We start from the raw sequence: 15,084 nt of genomic DNA, 5'->3' as shown, positions 1-15,084 counted from the left end.
TGGATGAGGCACACGTTTTTTTCCGAAAGGTTATAGGGGAAATGACGGCTTCGGCATGACAGACTATTTCCGGCAACCCAAATTGAAACACTATTTCACTGGATTTTCTTACGAAAACACTTCGCTGAATGCATGCAAACGATTCTTTATGCTTTCAGCTTCAATTTGACTATATTTTTACCACTGAGAAAAAGCAATCTAGCAGGGTTTTCTTGAAATGAAACACACGCTCTACAAATTGTAGCTGATTTCGAGTTGCCGATAATAGAACAGCAGATTTACATGCAGTTCAAATGGAACGGTTGCCGAAGAAAAACTGGTTGCCGACAATACTCGCTCTCACTAGAGAAGATTGGAGCTTTGTAAAAGCGTTTCAAAACAGTTTTTGACAATTCTTTCCACTGAAATTGTTAGAGCAGCTGGCAGCAAAAGATTGTAAACAAACCAATACTGCATATGTGTGCGTTCCATAGAGAAAAAGGCTATAGAAAGAAGGTCGCTGCTTAGGTTGCCGAGAATACGTAAATTCCCCTATTTGCTAGAAGTTCCCAACAAACATTTTGTGCTGGTTAAGGTCAGAATAAGCTATTCTTGCCGAAGAAGCATAATTTTGCCTGAATAAGCTATTTTTCGGCCTAAAATGTTTGTTGGGTTTCTTAATATTTGTCTTGGAAGCGTCAATTTTTTAATACATGGAAAATGCTGTGTATTCATTTTTGTAATGTGTTGTGCAAAAGCATATTTGTGACACCACACCACACCACATTTGAGGTCCACCGTAATTTCTATTTGTTCAAGTGCCCGGTCACGAAATGCGAAATAGTGTTCGATTTTTCCAGAAGCACTTCAATGAGATATTTGAAAGTTACCCACGGCCTTTTGCGGAAGTATACGCTTGTAACATATACTTTTGAGGACACAGTTCTTGAAAAACTAATTAAGCATGCGCAAAACATATTTCGGAAGGTCATCCAGCCAGTTAAATTATTCAGAAACATCATCCCTGCGAAGAAATGCCAGTCGTAACATCGGGTCCCTTAGCTCAGTCGGTAAAGGCACAGCTACAAAACAGGAGGTGGAGGTGGCTGGGTTCGATTCCCAGTCCGCTCTAGGAATTTTTCGGGTTGGAAAATTTCTCGACTTCCCTGGGCATAAGAGTATAATTTTACTTGCCTTACCACACAATCATACTAATGCAACAATAGTCAGGGCGTCACAATATCAGCTTCAATCGACCAAATCGATGCAACGAGAAGAGACTGCTGGCTTTCTTTTTCTGTTAAAGTCAAACAGCTTCGCAGCATTCTTCTTCTTATAAGAAAACTTCCAGAGGAAGACGAAAGAAACTTCGATTCGATAGGTACATCCAGCTATCCGGTAGAAGTTTAATTGAACTTCCTGAAGAAGACGGAAGAAATTTCCAGGAGACGTTGGAATAAAGATCGTAAAGAAGATTGGAAGAAACTTCTGGAGAAAGTCTGATGAAACAGTTGAAATAAACTTCAAGGATAAGTTGGGGAACAATTGCTGAAGCAAGAGATTTTTGGGGGATGTTAGCTCAATATTCCCTGAAGTTCCTTACATGGTCTAATGATCCAGCAATTTTCCTGATATTTATAAAATATCCCTGAAGATATCTAATCTTCATTGAAGGTCTTTGGACTTTCTTAAAGATTTCGGTACTTCTTAAGTGCTTCCACAATTTTCTTGAAATTAATTACTTTTCCGATGTTTATGTAACATACCTTACATTTCCAAAATTTGCATGAACCTCTCGGAACATTGCTGAAGTTTTCGGAAATTCATTGCTTTGAAGTTTCAGCAAATTTCTTGAAATTAACCGATCTATTCTGATGTTCTCAGACCTTCTTTAAAGTTTTCTCAATTCTCCTGAAACAAATTAAACTGCCCTGATAACCATTCAATTTCCCTGAAATTCTTTGAACTTGTGAAGTTTCCAAAATTTTTCTAATGTTTCCGTGAAGTTCACTGGAGTTCTTTGAGCTTTCCTGAAATTCCAGTGTTCTCGAATGTTAACAGAAGTTAACGAAACTGTTTTTTTTTATTTATCAGAACTTAACCTTACGAACATTTAAACTTACCCAAAAATCTGGAATTTTTTTAAGTTTCAGAACTTTTTTAAAGTTCCTGTAGTTTTCCTGAAACTAATGGAACCAAAATAATACTTTGGAAGCATCCCTGAAGTTCCGGAGAAGTTGAAAAAAACAAAATTGGCAAAAAAAAAATCAGTTTGACCGCCCACGGTTGCTGCTCTGTTATTACCAGATCAGCTTCAATTACACAGAGAACCAACAGATGATGTTTGGGACTAACATTCATCCTCAATGTGTAAGAACTGGAGATCTAATATTTAGCAATACCAGCGCCGGCCGTGTCCGAATGCAGGTCAACTAGGGAATGGGAAGGAATGTGTTGACGTGGTACTCGCTGTGAAGGAAACCGAGAAATCCTCTGCGCTTCCACGAGAAATCACTGGGATGTTGGATGTGGGGAAAGGTTGCACGCACACGCAGGGATCGTTTTTTGGTAGAGCGATTATAATACACAAACACACACACACACACACACACGCGCGCGCATTCATCCAATTTCTATTTTTAGATCAGGACCCACACTGTGGTAAGTGATGCGATCGGTGTTAAAGAAGAATTTGTTTTCATTAAAATCTAGTGGGTATAGAATAAGGCAAAGTGAAAAATTGCAAGGAAGGGGACGGGCCTGGGATTGAACTCCCGACCTTCTGCTCAGTAAGCAGAAACGGTAACCACTGAGCTACCGAGCCTCGTCTTGAAAAAAAACAAAATTGGCAGGAGAAGACGGACGAACCTTTCGAAGTTAGAAGAAGATTCCTAGGGAAGTTGAAATAACTATAAAATTGAAGTAACTAAAAATTCCTGAGGATAGTTGGATGAAACTTCTACGGGAAGATCAAATAAAATTCAAGAAGTTATAAAAATGATCTTATGATGAGCCCATATGTTCACTTAATACAAGTATTCCCATTGGTATAAATACGGGGGGCTAAAGCCCCTCCCCCTCCCCCTAGGATTATTGTAGCGTCTCAATTGCCTAATTGAGCTCTGGCAGGCAATAATTATTTTGATTATTAAAAAATATCGGTATTAATTTGTATAAAATCTAAAAATCGGTATTCTGAGAAAACTTAGCTTTATATCGGCATCAAGTTCGAAAATCGGTACAAATGCAGATAAATCGGTATATCTGGCAACGCTGCCTTCAATAATATGAGAATGATAAAGTGGTTCATTCTGCAGACATTTGTCACCGGTTGGTGGATTAATAGGGTTTTTTTTATTATAAATGAGCACGGATATTCTAGTAGGGTACATGATGGCTTCGACAGTGTTCACTCGGCTGTCGACAGAAGCAGGCCACTCTCAATGAGTGTCACGCGATCGTCTGTTTGCTCGGTAGCAACCATTGTGTGGTCCTCCTGATTGTTCTTCATCAGAAGTTCTCTCAGTCGATGCGTCGTCGACTTTGGAAAGCAACCGTTTCGTGATGAATGTGTGAGTGCTGCCCACGTTTTGCGTCCATTTCTGCAATGGATGCGCTCTGACCCCCGTTGGCGAATCTGCCATACAATGAAACCACTGGAAGCGGCTCCCGTTCTGGTGGAGGAGGCTTATTGGATATCGGAAGATATTGACTATTGTTTTAAGATGTATTGTATAGTGAACAAGAATCCTCGGCTCTGTAAAGTTAATTCGGTTGAGCCTTATTAAATAAATTAATAAACAAAAATGATGGCTTCGGCACCCCTTGACTGTTTTGGCAACCAAAATTTAAACGTCAATTTCTCTGTATTTTCACACCATAACGCTGAACGTATTTAAATGTTTGCTGAGTCATTCAGTTTAAATCTGAAAAAAAAATACGATTGAGCAAACTTGTAATGGCAAGGTTTTTCTTCAAACGAAACATGCGCGCTACAATATACGGCTGATCGAGTTGCCGATAATAGAACAGCTGGTTAACACGCAGTTCAAATGAAAAGGCAGCCGACAATAGTCACACTCACCTGAGAAGATTGGAGCGTTGTAAAAACGTTTTCAAACTGTTCTGGACAATTCTGTCAATTGGAATGGATAAAATAGCAAGCAGCAGATAAAAGTCAACAAACAAACACGCCACATTTGTGCGTGACGCTTAGAAATTGCTAGTATAAGTGCAGACGCTGCTTATAATGACGAGGATACGTAAATTCTCCTATACACAATACGGAAAAGTCATGTTAATTTCAGTGCTCTGAGAAGGACACATGGAAGCGACCTGTATGATGAAAGAGACGAGAAAATTAATTCAATCAAACGCACTTTTTGTCGTGTTGCGTATGTTTCGGGTTCTGAGTATCTAATGTTACATCACATGTTTGTTTAAGTTCGATGATTCACGTCAAAGACGAATTAAGTTACGTGTAAAAATAGTTATTTTTAAGTGTACAGGTAATAATGACAGTAACTCTAAGACTAGAAGGTCCCGAAGAAACGTGCTCAATTCTTTGGCTCAGCTCTGGTACTCTCTTCGGTCCCAAGCTAATCGATGCACCCCTCGAAACATAGGAAAATCCATGAACCCCTCATTTTATCTGTCAAACTTTCATAGCAAATCAAAACAAACATAGTGAAGTACTAGAATTTCGACTAGAATGAGGTATATTAATCGATTTACTTGGAACCAATAGGCTAGTCAAGTAGTGAGCCAATTTAAAATAGTTAGTTTCCACCGGTTGGTAATAGGTTTTTATTATTTAATGTTAGCGTGCGACTGCCATAAGGTCGTTAAAACCCTTCTGCTCCTTCCAGCGCGATCTACTCAGTGGAAGTGCATTTTTCTCGAACTTTGTTTTACACATCTAACGAGTGTTCAATAAAAAATAAGAATTTTTTCAGTGATATAGCTAGAAAAAAATTTTTTCAACGAATTCAGTATTTTTTATTAAAAACATGATGTTTATTGTTAAAAAAAAACGTCAATGAATATTGAAGAAGGGGCATGCAAAATTTGAAATTTTCGCTCCACAGTGTTCAAACGGTTCCAAATTGGGCCCTGATTAGCCCCCAAAAGTTTCAACTCATTTGATAAGAAACTGACTTGGCACAAACCATTTGAATTTTATATGGAAATTACTATGGGAAAAAAAAACTTTTTGTTCATTGTCTTCTAGCCTTTTTACATATTGTACTGCTAACAAATTCTATTGCTATTCTTATGGGAATTTTTATCAGCTACAACTTTGCAGAAAATTGTTTTACTGCCAAACGTCAAATAAAATAGTTATTAATTGTTTAAGAGATTGATAATCTTATGGCAAGTTTAAGCAACTGTATTGTGGGCAACACTGTATTCTGCAGTGTGACATAGTAGCCATGATTTTTGTCCTCTATTCTACGCGCCATAAACACCAATGTTGCCTGTTGAACAGTTGATTGAGCATAATCATAAGACATCATTGACTTGAATCATTAATATTTTTTGTTCCTTACATTTGATCGAAAAGTGGTCTTGAACAAAGTTGTAGCTGGAAAAATTTTCAACAAGCTCAGCTATCATTTTCAAAAGTATATTGAATTGGGGAATTTTGAGATAGATATGAACCGAAATTATGGTTTATTCATAGTAATTCCCATATAAACTTCAAATGGTTTGTGCCAAGTCAGTTTCTCACTAAATGAGTTCAAATTTTGGGAGCCTAATCAGGGCCCAATTTGAAACGGTTTGAGCACTGTGGAGTGGAACTTTCAAATTTTGCATCAGTCTACTGGTCAGCCATACGACGCAACTTAGTCGCGATGCTCTCACAAGAGTGCTGGACGGCACTGAAATCATTCTCATTTTTTATTGAACACCCGTTATTTACTAGAAAAAAATCTAACGGCGTTTTTCGAAAACGAAACGGAGTTGATAATTCACTAGCTGGCTAGTCAATTTCTCAAAACTCCGTTCAATATAATTTTGATAGTTATGGTACCTCGATATTTTTCGAAGCCTGTGTTCGGTAGGTGAAGTTGATTTAACTTGAAAATCGAAACGCATCGTCACAGAAAAACTGACAGAAGGAAAATCTAATACATGCTCAAACAAATCACAATTCCTGACAACTGTCGTACAACTATCGAGTTGGCTTGGTACACATGAGAGAAATTGAAAGGAACGCCATCTATCACCATTATTTTTTTCACATAAAAACATTACAAACCCATAAAAAAGTAGTTCATGCACTGGAACTTTGCCATTTCAAATATTACACTGCGGCTTTGCGCTTTACACACACAACATAAAAAAGCTTCAAAAAGTCTCATAACCTCAACTAGCAAAAATGTCCCGATGATGCTTGCTACCCACCACTCAGTAGACTGTTGACTTTTATTTTCCCATCCTACATGAAAAAACAAACGAATGCTTTATGCTGCTTGTCTTTTCCTCTGAAAGCCCAAAGCAAAGCTGAACGATGAAGCTCTACAGCATCAGAATGACCCAGCCGCCGCCGCCGGAGTTTGCTGCACCCCAATGACGACGAAGGCGATGGTCGGCTGGCTGCAATGCAAACAATCTCACCCTGCCAGACAGTGCATCCCTGCTGTGTGCTATCACTTTGTCACTTAGCTTAGCTCCCATGATGAAACGGGAAAATAGGCTGCGAACTGCACTGAGCTGCACTGGTGAATGGGAGCTGGATAATGAATTTGCATTTTCTGTTAAATTTCCATTTTTAATTTTAAACGGAGCCGTAGGGCAGTGATGCAACAGTAGCATAACTGAAAGGATGGTCAGCATTTTGATGGTTACCGTTTGCTTTCATGTGGTGTGCTTGAGGGTAGCTCTCCGTGTCCGTTTTGTGATGGTTATATTTGAGCTGTAAAGTTTGTCGAAACGTTTCAAAAGGAAGTGCAGGTCGTGTGAAATAGTAAACTAAATATTTGGGACGTGGAGTAAATGATATACACAAGTTTTCGACACTTAAGTACTATCAAGACATTTTGTTAACTATCAATATCAAGAAAATTCGTACTGCATAACAGTAAGTTACTGTCAGTAACTTTCAAGAATACCCCCATGGTGAACAGCTGGACAACCACTCCGACGCCCGTCTACAACATTCATTTTCATGTTTTTGTCATTCTATCACCAGTGTAATTTACGTGCAATAATCCTCTAAATTTCCCTCCATTATCTGGATTGTCTATTCACTCTTTCCATCTGTCTCTCGGCAGGGTGTCCACACGATGCTACCCGTCTCCTGGCCGGTGTCGGTGGTGCTAGCGGTAATTCTGTGCCTAGTGCACATAGGCTACCGCCTTTGGGCCGGAGTCCACGACCTGCCGGCCTACTTTTTCCCACAGCTACTGGGTGAGTTGATATTCCTAGCGTCGGCATCCATCTCGGGCCTATACTATCGCATCATGTCCGACGCAGCCCATATCGATGCCGTCGACGGGACTCGTATCGGAATCGAGCAACGGGTTCGTCTGGAATGCGAACGAGAACAGCAAGAACAGCTCCTGCTGAGCGTGATACCGGCCTACATTGCAGCGGAAGTGAAACGTAGCATAATGCTGAAAATGGCCGACGCTTGTCAAACGGCCGGTGGCCAGAGCCAGACCCGGTTTCACGAAATGCACGTACAACGACACAACAACGTGTCCATCCTGTATGCTGATATTGTGAACTTCACGCCCCTCTCGGAACAGCTGACGGCGTCTGACTTGGTGAAGACACTCAACGAGCTGTTCGGACGGTTTGATCAAATTGCACAAGTAAGTATTACCTTCCCGTTGCATAGCAGTACCCAATGGGAGGTTCTTCCCTTGGAGTGTAGTTTGTTAATTAGCTGTCATCCCGCATGTCATCAAGCTACTTGCAGTGATGGGAGAGACTCTTATTCGTAGTAGATAATGACTTCAATATAAGACTAATCTGTTGCTGACATGTATAGTAGAGGGGAAGGGGATTGTTTAGGAACACATGTGTGATGATTTTGCTGCTGTTTCAATTAGTCTCTTCATGCATGATGGAAACTTTCTGATGGATAATGTATTTATAAACTGATTTCACACCGTACCGGTAGGATTTATTGGTTGGATTACTTAAAAGCACGAATTTATGTTGTAATGTTACATCTGGCAATCACTACTAATATAAACATTCAGATAAACAACGCTCATAAACACGCAACTATATTTGCTCAATACACAATCCAATCAAACAACCATAATTCACTTCTCAGAACGCCCCTATCCAACAAACAACATAACGGTGGTTAGACATCATCGTCGATTAAATTTCTCAAGTTGCGATTACATAATCGCCAGCATCGTTCCAATTTGATATTAATCAAATCTAATCCAATCAAACACCACACGGCGCTAGTACTATTCGCTCCACTTCGCTTCCACACCCCGGCTTCAACGTCATCAAAACGGTTGAAATTGTTGTTTATTCTATTTATTTAATTTTCCCCTGAAGATTTCTGTCAACGCACCAGCAGCCCTCGCCGCCCAGCTTGGTTTCTCATTTCTGATCGGTATCAATTTACTTTCTTCCATTCTCATGCCAATCTTCAACAATCAACGCACATACCGACCGACCCTGCAATCCCCCAGGAGAATCAATGCCTGCGGATAAAAATTCTGGGCGATTGCTACTACTGTGTATCCGGACTGCCAGTATCCCGGCCCCAGCACGCCGCCAACTGTGTCAACATGGGGCTGCAAATGATTGAAGCGATACGGTAAGTACGATCCACCATCCTCTGATTTAGTCTGGATTATTTCTGCTGACCTTTGTTCTCGTAAGTCACTGAAATTTGTCGGTAGATTATAAGCTTATTAAATACTTTATTATGTCAACCACTGTGCAACACTGTTGTGATGGGCCTTACCTTAACTTGGATGTTAAATAATAACAGTTCAGGAAAAGCTTCCAACCAAAGCCGCGTTGTCTTTATGAGAAAAGCTGTAGAGTTTACAAATCCTCTATTAATTCAATTAATTGAGCAAACAACAAACTTATCCAGTCCGTGATAAACATCATACTAAGGTTGCGTGTTATAAAGGGTGTACGATCAAAATTTGGTCAAACAAAAATGTATTTCTTCTTCTTCTTGTTCGCATTTCAAGCTTATTGCTTAGCGCATATTAGCTTATTGCGTGCTCTCAACTTAGTGTTCTAAATGCACTTCCACAGTTATTAATTGAGAGCTTTCGATGCCAATACCAATGCATGATTTTTTATATTGTGTGGCAAGCACAATGATACTCTATGTCCAGGGAAGTCGAGAAAATTTTCAACCCGAAAGATTCCCTCGACCGGACTGGGAATCGAACCCGCCGCCTCCGGCTTGGTAATACCGTGCCTTTACTGACTAGGCTATGAGGCCCCTAAAAATGTATTTACACGTTTCAAATATTTTTTTTCTTTTTTAAGTTCAACTAGTATAAAATCGAAGCCAACCTATCAAGAAGACTGGCAAAATTGCCTGAATCTGAGCGACAGACACAGTAGCGCTTCGCACGAGCAAAGGAGGAAGCAACGCATAGAAAAACGATCAAATACACGAACATTTCTTCTGAGGATGGAACCTTTGCTATCCAATTCGTTCGCAGCATTTACCTTTGAGCGGCAGATGACGCGATTGTGCCTATCTCATACCATTTGAGAAAATGGAAGAGTTGCCAGTCTTCTTGATATGTTGTCTTCGATAAAATGCAGAAAAAAGTAAGAGGTTGTATCCAAGGCATGACCGTAGATTTGACGTAGGATTACGTCCTGGATATCAATATTCGGCGACTGTGTTAGGGAGAGCGCTTTTTGTAGGCAATCGATGATAATTTTGATTACCATTGCAGCAGTTGGACATTTGTGTAATTTTCAATAGTGACTTATTGAAAATTGATAAATTGTTCATTTTAGCAGATTCGTAGAAAAAATTCCAATCGATTGGTTTGTTTAGAATTAAAACCCATCCGCGATTGACAGAGCTATAAGTGGTCAAAGCCTACCAAATACCAAGTGATGAGCCTTTCGTTTAACTCCTGCCATCAGATTCCGTACAATCACTTCGTCCACGTTGTCCGTCGCAGAACGCCAGTTTGTCTTAAACTGCTTCTCGCTTTCAATAGTTTTTTGGGTCTTCTTCAGGTTCGATAAAAAAACTGTTGGAAGCGAGAAGCAGTTTAAGACAAACTATCTTCCAACAGTTTTTTTTTTGGGTCCTTCAGGTTCGATTCCGGCCGACTGGATGCAGGGCATCTTAGTGAAGATCCAAAAGAAGGGAGATCAGACTGTGTGCGACAATTGGCGAGGCATCATGTTACTGTGTATTGTTCTCAAAGTTCTGTGCAAAGTTATCCTGAATCGGATACAGGAGAAGATCGACGCGACTCTCCGACGGCAGCAGGCAGGATTCTGTGCCGGAAGATCTTGTGTGGACCATATTGTCGCGCTCCGCATCATGCTGGAGCAGGTCAATGAATTACAAGAGTCCCTTTATTTGGTATTCATTGACTACGAAAAAGCTTTCGACCGTCTCAATCACGAGAATCTGTGGTGCGCCCTGAGACGCAAGGGAGTCCCGGATAAAATCGTCAACCTCATCGAAGCGCAGTATAAGGCTTTCACGTGCAGAGTTCTGCATAACGGAGCCTTGTCCGACCCTATCCGGGTAGTCGCTGGTGTGAGACAAGGATGTATACTATCACTGCTACTGTTTCTCATCTTAATCGACGAGATCATGGTAGATGCAATTGACCGTGTGCCGAACCGTGGGCTGCTTTGGCAGCCTATCACCATGGAGCATCTCAACGACTTCGATTTGGCTGATGATGTTGCTCTACTAGCACAACGGCGCTCTGATATGCAGAGTAAGCTCAATGACCTAGCCGAACGCTCCTCTGAGGCGGGTCTCACCATCAACGTCAACAAGACCAAATCGTTGGATCAAAACGGGCAACCCTTCCAACTTTACGGTAGCGGGGCAAGCAGTGGAGTAGGTCGAAAGTTTCCAATATCTGGCAGCCAAATAGCGTCGGACGGCGGGACCAAGAGCGACTTAGGTGCACGAATCAAGAAGGCTTGGGCTGCCTTTGTGAGTTTACGAAACGTATGGAGATCCAACCAGATAAGTCAACGCACCAAAATCCGAATTTTCAACTCGAACATGAAATATGTGTTGTTATACGCCAGCGAGACGTGGTGTGTATCAGCGGAGAGCACTCAAAAGCTGCAGGTCTTCATCAACCGATGTCTGCGGTATATAATTCGTGCCTGGTGGCCTCACAACTAGATCTCGAGTGCCGATATCCATCGTCGATGTTATCAGAAGCCGATAGCAACAGAAATTCGAGAGCGAAAGTGGAGGTGGGTCGGCCACACACTTCGGCGGGGCGGAAACGAAATCTGCAAGCAAGCGCTGGATTGGAATCCGGCAGAACATCGCAGCAGAGACAGACCCAGGCGGCGGAGTAAATTAAGCAAGTCGATAGGAATCTGACCTGGGCCCAGGTCAAGGCAAAAGCGAGCAGCCGCCCAGCATCGAAGTCTTTCACGTTGGCCCTTTGCACCGCTGGTGGTGCACATGACCCTTAAGTAAGTTCAGGTTCGATTGCTCAATATTTTTTGATTGGCTGGAACTCTGGTGTGTTGAAAGGGTTCTTGTCCTTGGGCACTACCCCCACGTTATTGGGGGCATACTTTTTTTTTCGTAATGGCAGGATGCCATATCCGACCATAACAGCACGGAACAATCGTGTTTTTTCCAGATACTCGTTCACGTAAAATTCCAGGTTGACGGTCCCGGTTGCAATGAAAATGTCGCTTTTCAAGCCACAGGTATAGATACTAAAGATAGCTTGCCAAACCAGATATTTCTTAGCGATCTTCAACAGTTTCATATGCATGAAAATGTCTGCCACCATTCCCCTCCCGGTTGTTGTATAAAACTCCTGCCCATAAAATTGTTTGAAGTCTGTTTGAAGTGCGAGTAGTTCGGATTTTCGCAATGCGCGTGCAAAATGTTGATGCATTACTCCACTTGTTTGGACGCCATTTTGATAACTGAAGAGCAAATATCAGAATCAAAATAGAAGCATCATTCTGCACACACACACCTACAACATGAGGGGTGTTCAGGTTTTTTAAATGCTCGATTAAAATAAATGCGTCAAGTTTAAGTCAACCAAATTTTGATCGTAGCACCCTTTATGATGATATTATGCTAGATTTCTGTCTTTGGTACAGAAATCCGTCGAACAGTGACAGGAGAGGATTAGGCGATTAAAGCTACAACTGTTTTCTAACCGATCTACTTGAATGTTTTGAATTGGTATTTGCCAGAGACAATGTTTTATAAGAGACGCGTGGAGAGAGTAAAAGTAAATCTGGTTGCACGCCCAACTGTGTTATTTTGTCTGCAAGATTTTTGCAATGTTGACTTTACTTCGAGTGAATTTTAATTTGAGCCACCGTCGTTTGCTTCAGCGTCACAGTAAAACGAATACTTTTTTGACTATTTGAAAAATGCCACGACCAGCGGCGCCGGTGGTGTAGTGGTAAGCGTGATTGCCTCTCACCCAAAGAGCCTGGATTTGATATCAATCGGCGCCACCGGAATTTTCTGAGACATACAATCTCTGATTACGGGAAGTAAAGCCGTTAGTCTCCAGTCCATCAGTTGATGGGTACGTCGATAATGTCAGTTTCTTCTAGTTTCCCAAAGAGAGCGCCATCAGAGGAAAGTAGTTTTGACACTTATCACCTACGTAGTGACGTTTATACGATATGATATGATATGGGATTACCACTCACTGTAGCAAGACAACTGTTGGTAGACTGTGGACAATCCCTAGCTGTTCGACTTGATCAAGATTAATAACATCTAATTGTATGAAGTGTCAAAAACGGTTTGGGTGAATACGTGGGAAACATCGCCCACGTGCATCAACAGGATAAATTAGCATCTCCTTCCAAAAACAGTATCATACAACCGGTAAAAAAACAGGCCATCCAACATAAGGATGTCCCAAAAGGTGGTGAGAAGCACACGCCCTTTTTTCACGACATGTTAAAGACAAGGAGTTTGAATTCCCACTCTCTCCATCCTTTTCGCTTCAATCGACCCTCCATTACCCAGCATTTAATGTTTCATGTAATAATAGAATGAAAATTAAGTGAAAAATGTAGGAAAGATCTCACCTCATATGTTGCAAAGGAATCCATAACAGCAGGATGATTTCGAAGAGCTCCCATAGATATGCTGACGCTACTTCTTCAACCGGTGTCAAAAACAACTCTCTAGCCGTTCCTTCGTCACACAGCAGCGGAAACCCCCATAAACCACTAAACACACTCTATCTGCTGTGACTAAAGGGATGTCAGCAGAAAAAAGTACTACGACCACTTCCCATCACCAATCACTCGCGACACAACGGCTTCGATTCACCAGTACATACACAGGCAGGAATACGCAGCACCAGCCCCTCACCAGTCGATTCAAATCGCGACCAACGCCGAAATCAGAACCAACAACTTCAACGACGGTAAACAAACGCATCTAATAGCACGGCACACTTCGATTGCGTTTCTGAAACACAACCTAACGCATAAACACGACGACGACAACATTTGACAAGCGTCTTTTGCCCGGGAAGCAGAACGTCAGAACGCAGCAAGCAAAGAGGATAAATGCACTCACAGAGCACGGCACGAGCTGAACTGCTAACGATGAAATCCAAACGCGAACTCACCTATGTACGTAATGACGTTGAGTGAGACAAAACACCCTATGCGGATATGTTGGATATCTCAAGCTTCAGAATCACTCAATGTTATGTGAGACTTCAATGTTATGTGCATATTCTCTATAGTACCTCCTGTTATTGTATACTAGAAATCCGTAGTTCGTTTAACCATACACTAAGAAGTGAACTTTTGATCTGACTTTGCTCATGAGCATTAGCACAGAAAACCTTGGTGATTATTTTGGTCACTTTTATTCACTCATATTTTGAATTTTTCGGTGCTTTGTCTACGGTCAAAAAATGATGAGATGAAAGGAAGATATTTAAATCATCATCCATTGTTATTCAGGAATAAATAAAATTCAATGAATTCATAAAACACCTCTAGAGCAACACACGACATCAAAACGAAACGATAAAAAACCGATGTTTTCAACCACTAATAGCTGAGTGGCACCAGGTGTGTGGCAACTCATTAGCAACGCACTTCCAATTGCCGCAGGATGTAGGTTTTTCGGGCTCATGTAACTACTCTCCAGTTCCGAGTATCGGATGCAAAAAGGTTTTATTGTGGGCTGTGCCGTAGTGAGGGGATGGTGGAAAAAGCCCCCACCAAGCCAAGCGGGTGGATTTAAAGGGTTTCATCTTAGTAACTCGTCCATGAAATTAAATTAATTGACATTTAATTCATGGACGTAGCCAGAGTAGTGGAAAACATCCCAAAATGCAGCCCGGGATAAAACACCTGTTACGAATTTTCGTAGAATTCCCGTTTTTAATTCATAAATATGACAAGCCCCAGTGCTAGTTTAGTACTTAAGCTAGCATTTCGGCACTAAAAATCCCAGAATTAAGAGTTGAATAACTAAGAACAACCACATCGGGTGTTTTTCCCGGGGTGCATTTATTTATTTATTATTATTATAGTCCATCTGACTTGATAGTCTCAATGAAACACTTAAATCTAAATGTAGTCACTCATTAAAAATTAAAAATTGGCCGGCAGCAAACGATGATGAAACCTGGAGGCATTGATGTCAAAGTCAAATAGGTCAGAGGCTTCGTTGAATTGATGAATCATGGCGACAAACGAACTGTTTGCAGCATAGTTGGTTGCATGTAATACTTCATGTAGCAAGGTTCTCGGACGGAGTGTTCGGGCAGGAGCATACAGATTAATTTTGGCCAGTAACTCAGGAACATCATATTCTGCGAGTAAAACTTTAGCAACGAAGACGACCTGCGATATGTTTCGTCGTTTAGCAAGAGTATCCAAACCCAGTAAACGACAGCGGTCAGCATACGG

At 41.2% G+C, this 15,084-nt stretch overlaps 1 protein-coding gene across 4 annotated transcripts in view; it reads left to right on the top strand.

Moving 5' to 3' along the window:
* Positions 1-15,084, top strand: part of Adcy2 (adenylate cyclase type 2 Ac76E) — a 196,995-nt gene that overhangs the window by 131,670 nt on the left and 50,241 nt on the right. For all 4 annotated transcript variants that reach the window (XM_065222882.1, XM_065222881.1, XM_065222880.1 and 1 more), the window contains 2 exons: positions 7,257-7,799; positions 8,646-8,773. In XM_065222882.1, coding sequence (XP_065078954.1) covers positions 7,257-7,799; positions 8,646-8,773 — 671 coding nt within the window. The remainder of the gene's footprint in view (positions 1-7,256; positions 7,800-8,645; positions 8,774-15,084) is intronic.

The sequence above is a fragment of the Ochlerotatus camptorhynchus genome, unplaced genomic scaffold (genome assembly GCF_037179485.1).
Source record: "Ochlerotatus camptorhynchus isolate MF236.1 unplaced genomic scaffold, CSIRO-AGI_Acam_v1.1 ptg000180l, whole genome shotgun sequence".
NCBI classification, from domain to species: domain Eukaryota; kingdom Metazoa; phylum Arthropoda; class Insecta; order Diptera; family Culicidae; genus Ochlerotatus; species Ochlerotatus camptorhynchus.
Note: the sequence above shows the minus strand (reverse complement) of the source record. Positions and strands in the feature narration are given on the sequence as shown.